Below are 22,737 nucleotides of genomic sequence, written 5' to 3' on the forward strand. Positions count from 1 at the left end.
CATCACTCTTATTTATTCATTGTTTGTGCCTTCTTGTTTTTATTTTCCTGTGTTGTTTACTTGTATGTACATTGTGAACTATGTCTTGTCACCGTGGGATAGTGGGAACCTAATTTCGATCTCTGTGTGTCTTGGCATGTGAAGAAATTGACAATAAAACAGACTTTGACTTTGAGTTTGACTTTGAATCGACACCGCTTCTTTGATTCTTGAGTCTTTTTTTCTATTAACACATAATAGAATATAACGGTATTTCTTTAAAGGAAAAAGTCTGTTTATCACTGGGCCAACAATGGCTCTATAAAACCTTAAATTATTATCATACATAATATATGTAATTTAATACTGAAATGTATGGACATTAGATACATGTGGATATTTTACATTAAACATGTGTCAGAAATTGCCTGAGATCAGCTGTTTTCCTTTTCAGGTGGCTCCCTTTTGCATTCTGTTTGAATGGGAATGGGTCCTATGTGGGCGATGCACACTGGAAGCAATACTTTGTCATTTAACTATTTAAAGCAGGGGTGTCAAACTCAATTTTTTCGCAGACCGCATTGTAGTCATAGCTTCTTTCGGAGGGCCATTATGACTGTCAACCCAATAAATGTATGAGCACCTCATATTATATACAGTAAAAGCTACAAAACAAACTGACAAATAATTCGTTTTCAAATGAGACGAGTATAGAATAGATGTGGCGGGCCATATCTGGCCCCCGGGCCTTGAGTTTGACACCTGGTATTTTAAAGGATGTTTCTCATATCCATGCAAACACATGGATAGAAATATCTTGAGGATAGAAGAAATACAAGGACAGAAATAAAACTTGTATGACACGAGAGAAAGCAAGCTGGCTGAACACCAGCTGGAACTAAATGAAGGAGAGACAAAACAAGTACTAATGCAGAACAGACCAGGGAGAACTTTTAATTTCAACCCAAAAATCAAGAAATCTCTTTAGACTTTTATCAGAATCTATTCGTTTTTATATGTTATTCCATACAGACAAAAAATACTAAATACCTGGAAATAGTAATGTAATACATATCAAATCTTTTGAGAGAAGCACCTTAAATGGGCAGAATAAAGTTTGATTGTGGTTAAGGTTAAAAAATATTATTCATTGGATGGATAATTTCACTGCTGCTTCATAGTATGTAGTGGACAAGAATAGTGTTTTCACACCAGCCCAGAAAGGAGTGGACTTTGTCATGCTATTGTCATTAATAAACATCAAAAACGTTCCACTAAATGGACAACAACTGCTTCTTGCATTCTTGTCTCATCCTGGTGTCCTTTCACCTTCCTGGTGAAGATCATGGCAAAAAAAACTCAAGAGGAAGACGCTTCAGGCGACTGTGGTTTTACAATCACACTTAAAGTAATTAAAGGCAACTTTATTGTTCCCTCCTGGCTACTTTGCTGACAATATCAGCACCGAAACAAAGACTACAAATCTAAGTTGCAAACCAATCCAAAACTTTGAACATTTTAAAACCCTGAGATATATTACAGTACTATGTTTTTCTTCAATTGAAGAAATTTACCCTTTCTTTGACGTTAGATGTATTTTTCATTCGCTGAGTGTGTCAAACTTGTGAACTGATTTACGCCTCGGCAATGATGGGCAGGTGATAGCCTGCAGGTCAGACAGCTGATGGAGAAGAGGGCACGACTTTAGCTTCAGGGTGAGCACATTATCTGAGACCCCAAAGACCACAAGATACCAAATATTTGGGGAATGTTTTTTTTTATTATTATCATTATTATTATTGTTGTGAATGTTTTTCAAATTCAGAGAACATTATGAGTGTGGAAAATACATCAAGACATCTAGATAATTTGTAGTCGCAATTATTTTGAGTTAAAGATTATATAATAGTGTTATGGAACCAGTCAATATATGTGTAGTATGTTTTGCAAAAGTTTGAGTCAGCGTGTGAATTAAACTTTAGTTCCTCTGGTAGGTAGAAGGTGGAAAAACATTGAAGATACATTCTTACAGATGCTTGCTATTAATTTGCTCACCAAACACACCTTTTACCGGAAACCAACCACACCTCTTTTAATGCTTGAGGCATAGAACAAGTTAGTGTTGTCCCCCTTCGTAAAAGAAAAAAAAAGGGTTGTGTTTTTCCCCTGTAGTTCCAGCAACTACTTTAGAACAGATAGACTGCAGATACAAATGAATGAATACAACCATCCCAGTATGAGTTATGACAGTGATATTAGGCCATTCTCGTTGCATTCAAGACTGAAGTTGAGAAGCGCTCTTGTACACCTTCAAAATGATCAGCGAGTACCGTAATTGCCGGCCTATAAACCGCAGCGGATTATAAACCGCACCAGCTAAAATTCAGGGATATTTCAGTTTTTTTCTTACATAAGCCGCACCGGACTATAAGCCGCACGTGCACACGAGTTTTTTTACAAAGAAAGACAGTACATAGAAAGCCTTTTTAACGTTTTAATTAAATACTTGAACATGTCTTTCTAAACATTGCCTGTGACGCAGCAGTAGTACCGCAGCAACACGGAAGTGTGCACGCGAGTTATTAGCAAAGAAACACTGGACACAATAAGTTTTTTTTTTTTAAAGCTTTAATAACATACCTTAACATTTCTTTCCAAACACTGCCTGTGACGCGGCAGTAATACCGCAGCAACACGGAAGTAACTGTCAGGACTCGTCCCCGATCGTTTCATAGTTCTGTTCGTGTGTCTGTGTGCTCGCCCCTCCCCTCCTGTGTGCCCATGATCAGTGTAATTATTCCCACCTGCCTCTGGTTACCTGTCGTGTATATAAGTCCTGTCTGCCCCTCACTCCCTGTCGGATCGTCGATGTCGTCCCGTTTGCTGTCCTTGTGGTTCCTGTCTGTTTCGAGTCTGTTTTTGTTTGCCATCCCTGTCGGTCAGTCTGTCATGTTATTAGTTTGCCAGTTCTCGTCTGTTTCCCTCGATGCCTCGTTCCACTTCCCTTTTCCCTCAATAAACCCTGGTCCAAGCTGCACTTGGTCGCCCTGCTCCATGTTCCATCCCGACCGTGACAGTAACACAGCAAAGTCACTGAGACGCGGCGGTAACACAGCAGCAACACGGTAGCACAGCACTAACAGGGCTGGTTAAAAAAAGCATAGCAGTAAAAGTAAAAAAAGAGCCGTCTTCGTCTTCCTCCTGTGCACTGAAACCATCGAAGTCTTCCTCCTTAGTGTCCGATTGGAATAGCGTTAGATATCCTTCGCCTCACACTTTCTCAGTCTCTCTTTCGTCGTCGATTTTATGCATTTCTTCGAGTGTGAAGAGGGTCTGTTCATGCTAATCTTATTCATGCACGAAGCTCTAAATTACATTAAACTAGCGAGCGACATGTATAGCTTAAAAGCGGCATCATATGCATTTCTTTTGTCCCCCATAATGACGGTTCGTGTATACAAGCTTCCTGACTTTGTCTGAGCACGGGTGTGTGCGTAATGCGCGAGACGATCAAAACACAAACTGGCACGTCTTCTTCGGCGCATTATCTCTTCTTCGTCTGTCTCGTTCTTGCTTCCTGCTAGAGCGCCCCCTGGAGACCGGAGGCCGTAAAAATCCATAAGTACGCTCCAGAGTAGATGTTGTGCCCTCAGAATTGTTTTCATGATGTAAGAAATGTTTTCTACTTAAAGAAGCATACACAATGGTTATTTGTCGTTCGGAAGCAAACCGGAAATGCATTTTGAAACGCACCGGAAGCTGCGCATGTTTTTGTTGAAGCGACTTGACAAGTGATGAGTTGAGAGACGTTGGCGTTACTCGCGTCATCTAAGCGAAACTTTCTCCTCTCCTTATGCTCACGGAATCAACGGCTGTAAGTTATCATTGTTTTATTGGATAACTTTATTATTGTTTATAAGATAAGAAGAAAACTTATATAAGAAACTAAGTGTGTTTGTTGTTTCACTTGCAGTTTCACTCGTCGTGTTTAACACTGAATCGAAATAAAGGGAGCAAGACGCTCTGAATCCTGGCTCAAGTGTTCTATACATGAGATTGGTTGGCTGATGAACTGTGACAACGTACATGAAGTACATAACGCACAGGGAGATCAGTACAGTAGACACAAGATAATGTCATCAACATCGACTGCCTTTGGCTTAAAAGTGGCATCATATGTATTTCTTTTGTCCCCCATGATGACGGTTTGTGTATAAATGCTTCCTTTCAGTAATGTCCGTCTTGATCGCGTTCTGCGTGCTGCGCGAAATGTAAACACAAACTAGCGCGTCTTCTTTGGCGCATTATCTCTTCTTCGCCTGTCTCGCTCTTGCTTCTTGCCAGAGCGTCCCCTGGAGGCTGGAGGCCGTAAAATCCATAAGTACGCCGCGCTGCCGTTTAAGGTTCAAAGTAACCTTCTGAATAAAAAGTTCACATTCATTACAACTTGTTTTTGGTGAGCAAAATGTCAGAAGAGTTGAATATAAATGCTGATTGATTGGGTTTTAATACAATGCAGATGGTCCAAACAGCGCCACTGCTTTGTGTAATCTCTAAGTGACATGGCAGAGTAAGAGAAAGGGTTTAGAGCACAGGTGTCAAACTCAAGGCCCGGGGGCCAGATACGGCCCGCCACATCATTCTATGTGGCCCGCGAAGACAAATTGTGCATCAAATTCGTGTCATTACTAGAATTGCAAATTGTCTTCACTTTTAATAATATCTTTTTTTTTTAAATATTTGACCAGTTTTTACTTGTCTGATTTGAAAACGAGTTATTTGTCAGTTTGTTTTGTAGGTTTTACTGTATATAATAGTGTTAAGAGTAAAAGTGATCAAGTCATCACAAAAATCACAAAAAAAATCTTATATAAGCCGCACCTGACTATAAGCCGCAGGGTCCAAAATTTTGGAAAAAAGTCGCAGCTTGTAGTCCGGGAATTACGGTATTCGGGATAAGTCTGAGCCACCACTAACTCAAATCAAAAGAGTGTTTTAATCTATTCCTAAAAATAGACCTTCCTGACCAAAACTTGAAGATAGTTCAATTGCAGAGGAGCCAGACAGCTGAAGGCTCTGCCTCCCATTCAGTCTTTGAAATATCTTTTGACTCAAATAGGACTAACCTTTTGAAGTGCAGTGTTCTAGGGGGGCTAAAAGGTACTATAAAATTCACAGACTTGGAAACCAGTTTACATTGACGATAGCTAGTGTAGCTCAATATAACAATGTGGACAAAAGTTTATATTGGAGATGATGAGAAATTTCTAATCATCACTAAAAGGATTTATTAAAAACCCAGAGAGTTCACTGATATGACGTTTGGCAATTGGTTAATATGTGTCTCTGGGTATGATATTATTTATTATCAGTGTTTTCTTGTCTTGAAGTAGAAGAACAAACCTTAGGGTCAGTTGAAATTGAAGTGAATTGACTTTAAGATCATTAAAAACCTTTGTACGTGTGGGTGTAAAACGTGCAGTGGGCAAACTTTACCGTCTGAATTATTGTGTGGCTTTAAATAGGAGAACAAATATACATGGATTTGACCACATTACAATATTTCCAACTCACTTATGAATATGGCAGGATACTCTTTTAAACAAAAGGGAGGGCTGAATGAGCAAACACAGAACCACCTTGACTCTAAAAGTGCTTATGTAAGTATTTTCACGTCAAATTACATAGTGTTGCTCCAAGTATGATTAAGAGACGCGATGGGTCAACTGCAATCTTTACTCTGACTGGAAGTTTGTTGAGAACAAAGTGTTCATTGGAAAATAGTCACATGAAAGTAAATTCACCGGGTGATGGGGAAAATACTGCCTTGGTGGGCTTATGGCTCCTCCCAAGGAAGGTGTCTGATATGTGAGATCAAATAAAGAATATTTCCATCAAGATTTGTTTTGCTGCTCTAGTATCTCTTGGTCATATTAGGAGGGGGACAAACAATGATATTTGAGTTTATGTGTGGACTTCTGACGACATTCCATATTTAGACTGAGAGTTTTAATTGATTTATTTAGTTTGGACAAAACATTGTATCATCCCTGCAACTGGCTGGTGACCAGTTTAGGATGAAGTCTGCCTTTCGCACGATGTGAGCTGGAGTAGGTTCCAGCACCCCCACTGAACAGGAAAAGTGGTGTTGAAAATGGATGGATTGTATCACCCAAGTCACAGAACATTTGAAAAAAAGCATCTTCCTTAAAAGATAGAAATAAACATTTTATTTTCCATAAAAAAACAAGAAACCTGATCAAAACACAAATGTAAGCAACCTTACAATGACAGCTTCCAAAATACCCATCTATCACTGTTTTTAATTGACCATTTCAGCCCAGGGTAGTGCTTGTTTGTGCTTGAAAAATGTGCAGTGAGACAAACAAGCTGCACTTTGTGCTCTCTCTCTTCTGCCCCCTCCTCCCCTTGTGGAGGGGGCGAAGTGACACCCAAACTGTAAGTTGCTGTATGGATTCTACATCAACTAACCAAGACAAGCAGTGGGTTGGACCATTTCCTTGCAGGTGTTGCCATGATGACTGAGGACGTCTTCCTGCAGTTCTTTACTTGATTATGAACATCTACATTACCTTATTTTGTATTGTTTTATATGTATTATTTGTTAAATGTTGCCCACTCTGCATCCATTGCAGCCTGGTCGTCATGGAAGGAGGATCCTCCCATCTGTGGTCCCTTCTTAAGGTTTCTCATTTTTCCCCCAGCTGGGGTTTTGTAGGTTTTTCCTTGCCTCCTGGGGGTTAAGAAGTCGACAATAATTACCAACTGTGGGCATGTGAAGCCCTTTGAGACATTTTTGGTGATTAAGGAATATTTAAATAAATTCAACTTGACTTGACATAAGAAACTGTTCACTATTTATTTTTATGAATTTTATGGGCTAGTAATTACATCAGGTTCTGATATACTACAACTGAGAAGATATAACTTTTTGCTTTTTCATTCAGGGGAGGATTGTAAACTACTATATGTGACACAACATGATAAACAGAGTACAGTACATTTGAAAAATAATTAGGAGTGAATCTCGGAAAAGATAGAAAATCTGCCAGAGTCGCAGAAACACTGGCACAGCCAATATAATTCAGACTGACTTGAACATGAAAGAAATTGCTAGTTTGTGAGGTTAAAAAAGAACAGTTGGTGACATCAGCAGCAACCTCCAGAGGGCAAGAAGGAAACAGTAAAAATAACTGAAAGAGGATAAGTAAGCACATTTATCATATTTTCTATGATAAGTGTTTCTTACGTTTCCTTGTTCACGATTATATTTTGTCGCTGTCAGCATTACTCAATGTCAGAAAAGAGCGATACCAGTCATGATCCATTTCACTGGACAAGGGTCGACGCTTGAGGCATCTATTTAGTTACTGATGTAATGCATTGTAACTGAAATACAACACACCCCACTTACAGTGGGAGCAGACAGTTCAGCTAGTGTGTACGTGTGTTTGCTTGCGTGTGCTCGCATGCATGCTGGTCACTCTTCATTGTTATGCATGGAGTAAATTTAGTAAGTCACTGATATGACATTTCCTTGTGCTCCAGGAAATCTACAAGGTTGTTTTCTTCTCAGGTTAAATAAAATGCAGTCATGGGGATAATCTATATTAAAACATGTTTTTTACAAGTGAGTTTTATCATCATCTACTACTGAAGGTTAGACATTGTCAGGTTTTTCCTCATGCGTGTGATGTCATCTGTTCATGTAAGTGCTTGTGTATTTTTATCTCACAAGCCAAAAGCCCTTTGACAGTGAATCTGTCAGAACTGTGCCATATTGTTGCAATTATTTACCGGAATTACCCCGCTCTGTGGATACTTAAGGCCTTTGAGTCATCAGAGAGGCTTTATAAAATTGTCTTTACACTCATATAAAAGTTCCAGAAGTTCCTGCACTGCGCCCAAAGACAGGCGTAGAGATGTGCTGCAAGACTTACACAGTTGAGATGAACTAAACTGCTCCACAGTCCATTTGCAAGTGCACCAAGACCATCTCTTCAAGGTTTTGAGAATGAATACAATTATTACTAAATCTAAAAACAGTTACCTTTATCTTCCAATACATCATCGCTAAACACCTCCAAACCTCTGCACTACAGTAGAGCAGTTCTAAATCAGTATTTACTATCAGTACAAAAAACAGCATTCAGTCCCAGTGATGAAATGGTCCATCCGTCCGTTATTGACGGATGCCCATTTTGCTTACGAAGGACGAGAAAGTTACAAAAGGAGAGACTGAGGACAAACGTTTCTCTATTGTACGTCTGAGTGATCGTCGCTACCAGGGTCAAGTGGCGACAAACCTCCTAGTCCTCTTTTGTCTCTGGTGTGTAATCTGTAAAAACACTACATTCAGACCGGATGTGAAATATTGTGCCGAAATACCATTTGTCTCGTGAGTGTTTGTTTGTTTGTTTGTTTGTTTGTTTGTTTGTTTGTTTGTTTGTATGAGGGAGTGATTTCACTCACTGCGCATTGCTTTGAGCTCACAAGAGGAGGGGAAAAAAGTTCACACATCCCCAGACAATTTGATCTCCACCATGCACTTAAGCATTTGAATGAGACGTGATTTTTCATTTGTTGGACTATCACTATGATGTTGTTTGGTAAATTGCCCACTTCTGGTAAAAAGTATAAATAAATCATTTTGTACTCAGCACCACCCTGCGCTTTTAAACTGTGATAACGTATTACTATTTCATGTAAGTTTAAAATGTCAGTCTGCTGATAGTGTTTGGTCCTGTTGTGAAGATTAAACCAGAGAAAAGTTCAAGTATGAACACTCAAGAGTTCCGTTTGATATTTTGAATGAAAAAGTAGTGATGGAAATATAACCGTCTTGGAAAAAGTAATAAATAATCCACATGCTGACATTTACTTTTCCTGTTGGTGAATCAAAACAATTTAGAAACACAGGCTCTGATTTCTTCAGACTAAATTGCATTATTGTGAATAAACCAGATAACAGGCTGTAAAAAATGTATGCCGTGGAAAAAAGGAAAAAAAGGTTTCATCAACTTATTTTGTGAAAGCCAATTCAGACTGACCCAAAAAAAAAATCTAAATCACAAAGAATACAAGCAAATCATAGCAAAAGAAGAATAGGAATAAAATCATTCAAATTCAACTTATTTAATTAATATAATTGGTCAGTTTGACCTTTGAAAGAGCAAGAACATGTAGATATCGTGCAATGTTGATTTTCGTTATTATCTGGTCATTAATCTATAGTTCTTCAACACACATACTGAATTATTTGTTTCATTTACTTTTGTCTTGTGTCATATTTTACATTGCTGAAATGGGTAAGCTGCTTCTGAAGGCCTAAAACACCTAAAGGTTTGTGTCACCCGTTTGTGTCAGCTCGGTTTTGGTTGACAACCTCTGTGTCAAGGTCATGAACCTGAACATTTACGCATGCTCCATTAAAAACACCTGAGGACAATGACATTGTGATTCATGCACCACTTGATAAAAATGTACCATACAAGAACAGGCAAATAACAAAGTGAACTGTTCAATTGGGCCTTTTGAATGAACAATGACATATAAAAATCGTAAATCTACTTTGTTTTAAAACTGCCCAAAATCATTTCCACAATCAAAAGTAAATCGTCCCCTCAATAAATATAAAAGAGAGACAGTAGAACACGAACGGCAGTACAGTGATCCCTTGCCACTTTGCGCTTCGCCTGCAGCGCATGTAGGAAAAAAGCACTGCCGTCCTGACTCCTGGACGGCAGTGCTTTTTTTTCCAACATGCGTGGGGCAGTGGCAATGAGCCCGATAGCGCGGGCGTGCCTCTGAGCTATGTGCATCACTGTGGACATTTAGGCGCAGGACCCCTCCGTGAGTCGTCACCTTATCGTGGTGGAGGGGTTTGCGTGCCCTTATGATCCTAGGAGCCATGTTGTCGGGGGCTTCATGCCCCTGGTAGGGTCACCCATGGCAAACGGGTCCTAGGTGAGGGGCCAGACAAAGCACGGCTCACAGAAGCCCCTTATGACGATTGAAATAAATGGACTTCGTTTTCCCTCGCCCGGACGCGGGTCACCGGGGCCTCCCTCTGGAGCCAGGCCTGGAGGCGGGGCTCGAAGGCGAGCGTCTGGTGGCCGGGCCTTCGCCCATGGGGCCCGGCCGGGCATAGCCCGAAAAGGAAACGTGGGTCCCCCTTCCCATGGGCTCACCACCTGTGGGAGGGGCCGAAGGGGTCGGGTGCAATGTGTGCTGGGCGGCAGCCAAAGGCAGGGACCTTGGCGGTCTGATCCCCGGCTGCAGAAGCTGGCTCTTGGGACATGGAATGTCAAGTCAAGTCAAGTCAAGTTTATTTGTATAGCCCTAAATCACAAACAGTCTCAAAGGGCTTCACATAGCCAAATATTGACAATTATTCTCAAAGCATCCCCTGATCATAAGCTCCCAAAAGGGCAAGGAAAAACTCAAAAAAACCCTGCCAGGGGAAAATGAGAAACCTTAGAAGGGACCACAGATGGAAGGATCCCCCTTTCAGGATCACCAGGTTGTAATGGATGCAGAGAGTGCACAAGTAATACATAATATGAAAATCAATGAAAAAATGGATGTCGGAGGTGCCCTCGATTGTCCTGGCCGTGTCTTCAAGGGGGTTGAGCTGCAGTTCCTTCATCTTGAATTGGTCCCCGAGAATCCAGCGAGCCGCTATCAGCTTTTGAGCCACCTAACCCCCCGCCCCAGCCGGGGAGGGTGTGGGCAGAGAGAACAAAACAAACTCCGGCCAAATCGGCCATCACAAGTTAGTTAAAGGCCATCTCATAGAAATGTGTCTTTAAACGTGTCTTAAATGTTTCTACTGAGGTAGTAGTTCTAATATCCATTGGTAGGGCATTCCAAAGCTCTGGAGCCCGAATAGAGAATGCTCTAGACCCTGCAGACATTTTCTTGGCCCTCGGTATAACTAAAAGACTAGCGTTTTGCGAACGAAGGTTACGAGACGGAACATAAGGAACGACAAGGTCGACGAGATATGAAGGTGCTAAGCCATGCAGTGATTTATAGGTTAGTAGAAGAACCTTGAAGTCACATCTTAAATGGACCGGGAGCCAATGTAATTTGGCTAATATTGGGGTAATGTGATCAAATTTTCTTGACCGTGAGAGCAGCCTCGCAGCGGCATTTTGCACTAACTGTAGACTTTTGATACTGGACTTAGGAAGACCAGAGAATAATACATTACAGTAGTCCAGGCGCGACGTAACGAACGCATGTATAATGGTTTCCGCATCCCCGGTCGAGAGGATAGGACGAATCTTAGCAATATTACGAAGGTGAAAAAACGCAATCCTGGTTATATTCTTAATGTGTTTTTGAAAGGAGAGCGTTTGGTCAAATATTACCCCGAGATTAGTTACCGTATCACTCTGAGTGATAGTCCGGTTATCTATAGTTATAGTGGTTTCCTTAAATAAGTGTTGATAACGAGTAGGACCAATTATCAACATCTCAGTTTCATCTGGGTTAAGACGAAGGAACTTGAGAGACATCCATTGCTTGATCTCCGCAAGGCACGCCTCGGGATTACAACAGTCCCGTGGATCTGTCATCGATAACGGCATATATAATTGGGTTTCATCCGCATAGCATTGAAAGCTAATATTATATTTACGTATTATGTCCCCAAGCGGAATCATATAAATATTAAATAAAATCGGTCCGAGTACCGATCCCTGTGGAACACCACACGTAACATTATAAAGCTCAGAGGACGTATTACCATGGACCACTCGGTGCGTCCTGCCTGATAGATAGTCACCTCTGAATGTCACCTCTCTAGCTGGAAAGGAGCCCGAGCTGGTGTGCGAGGAAGAAAAATTCCGACTAGATATAGTCGGGCTAGCCTCCACGCACAGTTTGGGTTCCGATACAAGCCCTCTCAAGAGGGGCTGGACTCTCTTCCACTCTGGAGTTGCCCACGGTGAGAGGCGTGGAGCAGGTGTGGGTATACTTATTGCCCCCCGGCTGGGCGCCTGCACATTGGGGTTCACCCCGGTGAACGAGAGGGTAGCCTCCCTCCGCCTTCGGGTGGGGGGACGGGTCCTGACTGTTGTTTGTGTCTATGCACCAAACAGCAGCTCAGAGTACCCACCCTTCTTGGGGTCCCTGGAGGAAGTGCTGGAGAGCGCTCCTTCTGGGGACTCCATCGTTCTACTGGGTGACTTCAATGCTCTCGTGGGCAATGACAGTGAGACCTGGAAGGGCGTGATTGGGAGGAACGGCCCCCCCGATCTGAACCCGAGCGGTGTTCTATTGTTGGACTTCTGTGCTCGACATGGATTTTCAATAATGAACACCATGTTCAAGCATAAGGGTGTCCATGTGTGCACTTGGCACCAGGACACCCTAGGCCGCAGTTCGATGATCGACTTTGTAGTCGTGTCATCGGATTTGCGGCCGCATGTTTTGGACACTCGGGTGAAGAGAGGGGCGGAGCTGTCAACTGATCACCACCTGGTGGTGGGTTGGCTCCGATGGTGGGGGAAGTTGCCGGTCCGACCTGGCAGACCCAAACGCTCTGTGAGGGTCTGCTGGGAACGTCTGGCAGAATCTCCTGTCAGGAAGAGCTTCAACTCCCACCTCCGGCAGAGCTTTTCCCACGTCCCGGGGGAGGCGGGGGACATTGAGTCCGAGTGGACCATGTTCCGCGCCTCCATTGTCGAGGCGGCCGACCAGAGCTGTGGCCGTAAGGTCGTTGGTGCCTGTCGTGGCGGCAATCCCCGAACCCGCTGGTGGACACCGGCGGTAAGGGATGCCGTCAAGCTGAAGAAGGAGTCCTATCGGGCCGTTTTACTATCGCGCCTCTACAACGTTGCGTGGACATCGGGGACAGTGCCTCTGGATTGGCAGACTGGGGTGGTGGTTCCCCTCTTTAAGAAGGGGGACTGGAGGATGTGTTCCAATTACAGGGGAATCACACTCCTCAGCCTCCCTGGTAAGGTCTATTCAGGGGTGCTGGAGAGGAGGGTCCGTCGGGAGGTCGAACCTCGGATTCAGGAGGAGCAGTGTGGCTTTCGTCCTGGCCGTGGAACAGTGGACCAGCTCTACACCCTCGGCAGGACCCTCGAGGGTGCATGGGAGTTCGCCCAACCAGTCCACGTGTGTTTTGTGGACTTGGAGAAGGCGTTTGACCGTGTCCCTCGGGAGGTTCTGTGGAGGGTGCTTCGGGAGTACGGGGTACGGCAGTAATGCGGACCCAGTACCGGTCCGTTGTGGTGAAGAGAGAGCTGAGCCAAAAGGCAAAGCTCTCAATTTACCGGTCGATTTACGCTCCTACCCTCACCTATGGTCACGAGCTATGGGTCGTGACCAAAAGAACGAGATCCCGGATACAAGCGGCTGAAATGAGTTTTCTCCACAGGATGTCCGGGCTCTCCCTTAGAGATAGGGTGAAAAGCTCGGTCATCCGGGAGAGACTCGGAGTAGAGTCGCTACTCCTCCACGTTGAGAGGAGCCAGATGAGGTGGCTCGGGCATCTTATCAGGATGCCTCCTGGACGCCTCCCTGGGGAGGTGTTCCGGGCATGTCCCACCGGTAGGAGACCCCGGGGACGACCCAGGACGCGCTGGAGAGACTATGTCTCAGCTGGCCTGGGAACGCCTTGGGATCCCCCGGGATGAGCTGGATGAAGTGGCTGGGGAGAGGGAAGTCTGGGAGTCCCTCCTAAAGCTGCTGCCCCCGCGACCCGACCCCGAATAAGCGGAAGAAGATGGATGGATGGATGGATGGATGGATGGATGGATGGATGGATGGATGGATGGATGGATGGATGGATGGAGGCGGCAGCCGGCCACGCGCAAGGAAACAATCACCAACCGGTGCCGAAGGAGTTGGGACGTGACGATATTATATGTTCTTTTATTTACTGTAAATGTACAATACATGCACAGAACACTGTGGCAATAGTTATTACGGGAATAAATCATCAGGGAGGGTTTGGAATATTAATATATTAATATTAATATTGTGTACTGGACCACAATGCAACAGGAGATTCATGCACAACTGTGACTCACTTTGATTTTGCTATGCATGATGTTATTAGTGCAGTGGTTCTTAACCTTCTTGGATGTACTGAACCCTGACAGTTTCATATGCGCATTTACCGAACCCCTCTTTAGTGAAAAATACAATTACTCTTTTCAAATTCAAGACAGATGTTTTTTACTTTTTTTACTGGGGCGGCTCGGTGGTGCACTGGGTAGCACGTCCGCCTCACAGTTAGGAGGGTGCGGGTTCGATTCCAACTCCAGCCCTCCCCGTGTGGAGCTTGCTTGTTCTCCCGGGGCCCGCGTGGGTTTTCTCCGGGCACTCCGGTTTCCTCCCACATTCCAAAAACATGCTTGGTAGGCCGATTGAAGAATCCAAATTGTCCCTAGGTGTGAGTGTGAGTGCGATTGGTTGTCTGTCTCTGTGTGCCCTGCGATTGGCTGGCAACCAGTTCAGGGTGTCCCCCGCCTACTGCCCGATGACGGCTGGGATAGGCTCCAGCACGCCCGTGACCCCCGTGGGGACTAAGCGGTTCAGATAATGGATGGATGGAGGGATGGATGGATGTTTTTTACTGATGCACAAAATGAGCCGTGCATGAAGATCACGTTATTGAAAGAACAAAACCAACACAATGCATGTACTCACAACACTGACTTCTGCTGTTGCCTTTGCGAGACCAGTTCAGATATGCGTCATCACAAATTTACACGATAAATCAGGTGTTCGGACCTCCGCAGTCGAGGCTTTGCCGAACCCCTGAGACCCACTCGCCGAACCCCTAGGGTTCAATCGAACCCAGGTTAAGAACCACTGTTAGTGTAATGTGGTAATTCTGAGGTTGGACCCTTTGCATTGTTTGTCAAGGTAAACCACACTTGTGAGTTACTTACAATACACCCATGCGCTCTTGCAGCAAACAAGAAACTCTGGAAATTTCAATACATTGGTATTTAAATTTCTATTTTGCGGATTATCGGTTTTCGCGAGTGGTTCATGAACGCATCTCCCGCGAAGAAACGGGGGATAACTGTACTAGTAAGAAAAGTGTGCCAGATGCATTTGGCTGTTTTCTCCTCCGGGAGGGGCGGGGGCAGTTTTGGGGGGCGGTGATGTTGTAGAGGAGGAGCAGCTGGATTTGGTTGAGTCTCTCGCAACTATGTCGCAACCTTTTCTTCTTTTCTTTGTTTCGAATGAGACATAGATTGTTCTGATGGGGAAAATCTGTTGGGTTTGGTCGGAGTAAACGTGGACAACAGGCGGGACTCTGAGTGGATCTGATGAGATTAAACTGTGCGTCAAGTGGGAATTTTGGATCAGCATCACGAAAATGGATCAAGGTCGATAGAACGAACTTTCTTTTTTTCACTTAAAAAAACATTGCCGTCTATTATTGTTGTCTCCATGGAGCCGGGACGTTTATCAACAGTTGAATCAGCCTTCCCAAACTAATTTGTAACGACATCCTGTATTGATCGGGTATTGATCAACGGGATGGCACTTCTTTTGCCTCTGCTAGCTCTCTTGACCTGCGTGGACGCCAAAAGCGCGTTCCCGCTCAGGACCTCTTATAACCTATACGCCGGCGGGAATGCGCACTCTCAAGGTACTCGAGTCGCCAGCAGACACAGGTAACTTTAAAGACATGCATGGGTATTATGATGGAATGTTATTTCTTTGTGTGGATTTCGTCAGATACCATAAAACTCCCTAAGCGTTGCGAATGAAACCAATTCCAACGACCACCTCTTCAACCCATTTATTACCGCTGTAAAACAGTCATAGTACTTAATTTGATCATTTACTCTACATCTGTGGCAAATGACTAAAACGTGGTAACTGGCGTAATTTTCCACGTTTAAATGAAGTACTACATTCTAATGACTTATTCAGTGTAGAGAAGGGAGAGTTTGGCGTGGTTCATTCACATTTTTGGGCATGGTTGATTGAATGGAAACATAGGTGGACACACAACAACATGTTTTCCTCCCACACATTACATGAGTTGCCTCAAGTGTTGTGAGAGGTCAGTGAGTCCTGTGAGTACGCTACCTGCCTCCAAGATGTGAACCCACACCCAAGTTTCTGCCTGCTGTTACACCACGTGTGTATGTGCTTTTTTTTGGGGGGGGGGTGTCCATCTCTGAAATGTAATCTTGCTTGCAAGGTTTCTATTTCTTACACCGTGCGGCATCTTGGCACAATGATGTCATATTACGACGCACCCGACAATGTAAATGCAAGCCAGGTCAGGGATTGCCATTTTCAAATCATCTGTAGTAAACCCAATGTATGTGTACCACTGGGTGGAAACTTGTCTACTGATGTCTGTAATATTTGTCAACTGTGGTCCTGTGGAAGCCCTCTGAAACTATTTTGTTTCAGGGCTAATACAAATAAATTTGACTTAACTTGACTTGACTGTTCTAAGTGCAGCCAGATGACCCCAGAAAGCTCCCCTGTTATCTGATCTCTTTGGATGTGAGGCTTGGGGCGGCTTGGTAGAGTGGTTGTTATATTTAGTTGTTAATAGCAGTGGCACTGTATAGAATCCGAAATACTGACTTAAATTTATAGAGGTTATTTTGAAAAAGAACCAAAACCTCCCTGGTGAGACAGCTATAAATTTGTAGTTCTTTGTTGTGTGTCAGGTTACCTTTACAAAGAATATCCACACGTAAACACACACATGCAGACACCCATACACACACTTACTACATGTGCATAGCTTGAATCAACAAACTTACTTTGTACATACTTTATTGTGCATATTTTGAAGTTGATTTACATTTGCACTAATTTAACTTTGAGTTGTCAAGGTGACAAAATGACAACTGAGCTCAACTGTGAGAACGTTCAAGTGGTCTACAATGATGTGAAAACTTCTGAAATTATTGTTAATAGGCACTTTGCATTTGAATCAACACAATATCATTGTTCCAAATGTAAATTATCTTTATAAAGCCCGTTTGTGTTTAATATATACAGTATATCCATCTATCCATTTTCTATACCACTTGTCCCCATGTGAATCGCGGGCGTGCTGGAGCCTATCCAGAGGGGGACACCCTGAACCGGTTGCCAGCCAATCGCAGGGTACACAGAGACGAACAACCGTTCACACTCCCACCACAACCTAGGGGCAATTTGGAGTGCTCAATCGGCTAATCGGGTTTTTGGGATGTGGAAGCAAACCAGATTGCCCGGAGAGAACTTGTAAAGCACACATATTGTTTTTGTGAACATTAATTCTTGAGCTCCCCTACATAGCAAAAGTTGGTTGGTTAGTGTGGAATAACTAGGCTGTCCCACTCATAGTTACTCCATCACACACCTAAAACAGAGCTGTGAGTGAAGCGCTCCCATTCAATAACAGATACCCTTGACCCGACAAATGTTTTTTGTCTTCTTATAAAGGGTGGAAGACATTAAACATGCTAAAGGATGACCACTGTATTATTCTTTCATCTTTATTTCCTGCCGTTGTAAAATTTGTATACATTATCTTTAAGATTGAATGTGGTGACAGAAAGTGTTTAGAGATATTACAAGATTTTCAAGCGGATATTTTCCTTGCAAAGCGATGAATAAAAGTAAATGTATTACTACTACTATAACAATCCAAATAATATGTTGCTGTTGGTCTGTCGCAAGTTTCACATGATGCTCAACACTCCATGTTGTCAAAATAGTTGGGAATTGCATTAAACAATACAACGATCCAATTCATACACTTGTAGGCATGCAGATGCAAGAATAATGGAGCAGTTCGATGTTGCTATGTCACTGTCATTTTGTGACTTTCTCAAGGACACCAGGAGCGTGCTCAGAAAAGAAGACTGTCTTTTTAACAACCAGCCCCAATCTAATGTGTAATCCAGAATATGAATTGAACGTGACAAAACTCTAACTCTACTTTTGTCTCAATGCTCTTGTACTATTCTTTGTTCAAAGGCAGTGCATCAGTCCATTCAAAACATCAATATTCTTCATTATTCTTTTAACTCTGAGGACAGTTGGGGGTTGTAGCTGATTTAGGTCCTGTTTCCATGAGGTAGTCACAGAATGGTGTACTTTTGGTCGCTCATACAGACAGTGCCCTTGTGAGTAAACAAAAACATTTCTTTAAACGTGAACGTTTGAAGAGCTTACAGTATAAAATGAGCTGAGAGTGTGCACATGTGCATCTGCATCACATTCATTCATGAATGGTGTAACACAGCTCTGTTTATGTTTGTTGCCTTAGAAATTGACTTGAACATTTTTAGTGTTCGTTCACTGTGACCTGGGGAGACACATCACTTCCATAAAATAAATACAACGATTTATTAAAAATTAAAAAATATGCCTGGCTTAGGAAAAGCCATCTTCTTGTTTTTTGTTGTGTCATGGAGTAGTCAGAGGAACTTTAATAATTTGTGAAAGCAGCCTTTCCAATCTTGTGACCACTATTCCAATGTCTTAAGACCGCAACATACCAGTCACATTAAGTCCTTGTTCTTGCCATTCAGTGTTGGGAGATATAAATAATCTATGATGTCAAGTTGCAGTGCCTCAAAAATAAATATTCCTAACATGGCAAGAAGAAGAAATTCAAATAAATGGTCATTATTTTAGCCTATAGAATTGGACACAACATTGCTGTAATCGTTGTTCCATGTTTTTATATCTGCAATTTCTTACGGTTTTGCACAGCAGTTATGTATGCAATTGATAATAACAAAGACAACAACAACAAAATATGTGGAATTTTCTTGAAAGGGCTAGAATTTCTGTATTTACATTTTCAATGTTAAATGTTCACGCTTTTCAGCCTGTCGGAGAGTAGTGGGGTCGACTGCCTTTCAGCGTGTTGTAGGTGAAGTCTGTTCATATACAATGGACTTGACTTCTATCAAACAAAACTTGTGATGGGCACAAAATCTCCTCACATTCATCGCAACTCCTTGGTGAAGCCCAAAGTATAATAAATTGGTGGAAATGTTCACGTGCGAGAGATTCAGAGCGACCTTTTATTTAAATTAAATTTCCATCCCCTCCGCGAGTCGTCACCTTATCGTGGTGGAGGGGTTTGCGTGCCCCTATGATCCTAGGAGCCATGTTGTCGGGGCTTCATGCCCCTGGTAGGGTCACCCATGGCAAACGGGTCCTAGGTGAGGGGTCAGACAAAGCACGGCTCACCCAAGCCCCTTATGATGAAAACCATAAATGGACTTTGTTTTCCCTCGCCCGGACGCGGGTCACCGGGGCCCCCCTCTGGAGCCAGGCCTGGAGGCGGGGCTCGAAGGCGAGCGTCTGGTGGCCGGGTCTTCGCCCATGGGGCCCGGCCGGGCATAGCCCGAAATGGAAACGTGGGTCCCCCTTCCCATGGGCTCACAACCTGTGGGAGGGGCCGAAGGGGTCGGGTGCAATGTGAGCTGGGCGGCAGCCAAAGGCAGGGACCTTGGCGGTCTGATCCCCGGCTGCAGAAGCTGGCTCTTGGGACATGGAATGTCACCTCTCTGGCTGGAAAGGAGCCCGAGCTGGTGTGCGAGGCAGAAAGATTCCGACTAGATATAGTCGGACTAGCCTCCACACACAGTTTGGGTTCCGGTACAAGCCCTCTCGAGAGGGGCTGGACTCTCTTCCACTCTGGAGTTGCCCACGGTGAGAGGCGTCGAGCAGGTGTGGGTATACTTATTGCCCCCCGGCTGGGCGCCTGCACATTGGGGTTCACCCCGGTGAACGAGAGGGTAGCCTTCCTCCGCCTTCGGGTGGGGGGACGGGTCCTGACTGTTGTTTGTGTCTATGCACCAAACAGCAGCTCAGAGTACCCACCCTTCTTGGGGTCCCTGGAGGAAGTGCTGGAGAGCGCTCCTTCTGGGGACTCCATCGTTCTACTGGGTGACTTCAATGCTCACGTGGGCAATGACAGTGAGACCTGGAAGGGCGTGATTGGGAGGAACGGCCCCCCTGATCTGAACCCGAGCGGTGTTCTATTGTTGGACTTCTGTGCTCGACACGGATTTTCAATACTGAACACCATGTTCAAACATAAGGGTGTCCATGTGTGCACTTGGCACCAGGACACCCTAGGCCGCAGTTCGATGATCGACTTTGTAGTCGTGTCATCGGATTTGCGGCCGCATGTTTTGGACACTCGGGTGAAGAGAGGGGCGGAGCTGTCAACTGATCACCACCTGGTGGTGGGTTGGCTCCGATGGTGGGGGAAGATGCCGGTCCGACCTGGCAGACCCAAACGCTCTGTGAGGGTCTGCTGGGAACGTCTGGCAGAATCTCCTGTCAGGAAGAGCTTCAACTCCCACCTCCGGCAGAGCTTTTCCCACGTCCCGGGGGAGGCGGGGGACATTGAGTCTGAGTGGACCATGTTCCGCGCCTCCATTGTTGAGGCGGCCGACCGGAGCTGTGGCCGTAAGGTTGTTGGTGCCTGTCGTGGCGGCAATCCCCGAACCCGCTGGTGGACACCGGCGGTAAGGGATGCCGTCAAGCTGAAGAAGGAGTCCTATCGGGCCGTTTTGGCCTGCGGGACTCCGGAGGCAGCTGACAGGTACCGGATGGCCAAGCGGAACGCGGCTTCGGCGGTTGCTGAGGCAAAAACCCGGGCGTGGGAGGAGTTCGGTGAGGCCATGGAGAATGACTTTCGGACGGCTTCGAGGAAATTCTGGTCCACCATCCGGCGTCTCAGGAGGGGGAAGCAGTGCAACGTCAACACTGTTTACAGTGGGGATGGCGTGCTGCTGACCTCGACTCGGGACGTCGTGAGTCGGTGGGGAGAATACTTCGAAGACCTCCTCAATTCCACCTACACGCCTTCCATTGAGGAAGCAGGGCCTGGAGACTCTGAGGCGGATTCTCCAATCTCTGGGGCCGAAGTCACTGAGGTAGTCAAAAAACTCCTCGGTGGCAAGGCCCCGGGTTTGGATGAGATCCGCCCGGAGTTCTTAAAGGCTCTGGATGTTGTGGGGCTGTCATGGCTGACACGCCTCTACAACGTTGCGTGGACATCGGGGACAGTGCCTCTGGATTGGCAGACTGGGGTGGTGGTTCCCCTCTTTAAGAAGGGGGACCGGAGGGTGTGTTCCAATTACAGGGGAATCACACTCCTCAGCCTCCCTGGTAAGGTCTATTCAGGGGTGCTGGAGAGGAGGGTCCGTCGGGAGGTCGAACCTCGGATTCAGGAGGAGCAGTGTGGCTTTCGTCCTGGCCGTGGAACAGTGGACCAGCTCTACACCCTCGGCAGGATCCTCGAGGGTGCATGGGAGTTCGCCCAACCAGTCCACATGTGTTTTGTGGACTTGGAGAAGGCGTTCGACCGTGTCCCTCGGGAGGTTCTGTGGAGGGTGCTTCGGGGGTACGGGGTGCCGAGCCAACTGATAAGGGCGGTTCGGTCCCTGTACCACCGATGCCAGAGTCTGGTCCGCATTTCCGGCAGTAAGACGGATTCGTTCCCAGTGAGGGTTGGACTGCGCCAAGGCTGCCCTTTGTCACCGATTCTGTTCATAATTTTTATGGACAGAATTTCTAGGCGCAGCCGAGGCGTTGAGGGGGTCCGGTTTGGGGACCTCAGCATCGCGTCTCTGCTTTTTGCAGATGACGTGGTGCTGTTGGCTTCTTCAGGCCGTGATCTCCAGCTCTCGCTGGAACGATTCGCAGCCGAGTGTGAAGCGGTCGGGATGAGGGTCAGCACCTCCAAATCCGAGTCCATGGTCCTCGATCGGAAAAGGGTGGAATGCCCTCTCCGGATCGGGGATGAGATCCTGCCCCAAGTGGAGGAGTTCAAGTATCTTGGAGTCTTGTTCACGAGTGAGGGGAGGATGGAGCGTGAGATCGACAGGCGGATCGGTGCAGCGTCGGCAGTAATGCGGACCCTGTACCGGTCCGTTGTGGTGAAGAGAGAGCTGAGCCAAAAGGCAAAGCTCTCAATTTACCGGTCGATTTACGCTCCTACCCTCACCTATGGTCACGAGCTATGGGTCGTGACCGAAAGAACGAGATCTCGGATACAAGCGGCCGAAATGAGTTTTCTCCGCAGGATGTCCGGGCTCTCCCTTAGAGATAGGGTGAGAAGCTCGGTCATCCGGGAGAGACTCGGAGTAGAGTCGCTACTCCTCCACGTTGAGAGGAGCCAGATGAGGTGGCTCGGGCATCTTATCAGGATGCCTCCTGGACGCCTCCCTGGGGAGGTGTTCCGGGCATGTCCCACCGGTAGGAGACCCCGGGGACGACCCAGGACGCGCTGGAGAGACTATGTCTCTCAGCTGGCCTGGGAACGCCTTGGGATCCCCCGGGATGAGCCGGATGACCCGACCCCGGATAAGCGGAAGAAGATGGATGGATGGATGGAAATTTCCATCGGGTTCAAAGGACATAGAAGGGGCATGATCGGAAATTTACACTGACACCCGTGCACTGCTCTGCATGTGAGCGCGTTCAGAGAGCAAGAATGCAGTCCACTCCCATTCATTTCTGAATGCAGTCAACACTGGCGCGCTGTGGGCACGTTCAGAAATTCACCCTGCACACAATCTCAAACGTGACTGTTGCGAAAGTTGGTGTGTTGCTTGGTTTTGCCTTTCGAGATTTAGATTGCCCCAAAAACAGAGTTCCAACGTGTCCACTTGGCACTCCGAGAGGGGACAAAGTGCACCAGTGTGTTAGGTTTCCATCCTGTACTTCGGGACGCACTGGTGCACCACGTCCCCGCTGGCACTCAGT

The 22,737-nt window shown here is 45.4% G+C and overlaps 1 protein-coding gene across 2 annotated transcripts in view; it reads left to right on the top strand.

Annotated features, from left to right (window-relative positions):
- Window positions 1–3,758: 3,758 nt before the first annotated feature.
- LOC148400137 (EMILIN-1-A-like) overlaps window positions 3,759–22,737 on the top strand; it is a 55,609-nt gene continuing 36,630 nt past the window's right edge. Inside the window, exon 1 of one of the 2 annotated variants that reach the window (XM_088370754.1) lies at window positions 3,759–3,853. Coding sequence is in view for 1 of the 2 variants with exons in the window: in XM_088370753.1 (XP_088226879.1) it covers window positions 15,517–15,653 (137 nt within the window). In the remaining variant the exon portion in view is untranslated. Of the gene's footprint in view, window positions 3,854–15,138; window positions 15,654–22,737 lie in introns of those variants that run through there. The other variant, XM_088370753.1, reaches the window with a different exon arrangement.

The sequence above is a fragment of the Syngnathus floridae genome, chromosome 3, assembly GCF_059516105.1.
Source record: "Syngnathus floridae isolate MCC-2025c chromosome 3, RoL_Sflo_1.0, whole genome shotgun sequence".
In the NCBI taxonomy this organism is placed as follows: domain Eukaryota; kingdom Metazoa; phylum Chordata; class Actinopteri; order Syngnathiformes; family Syngnathidae; genus Syngnathus; species Syngnathus floridae.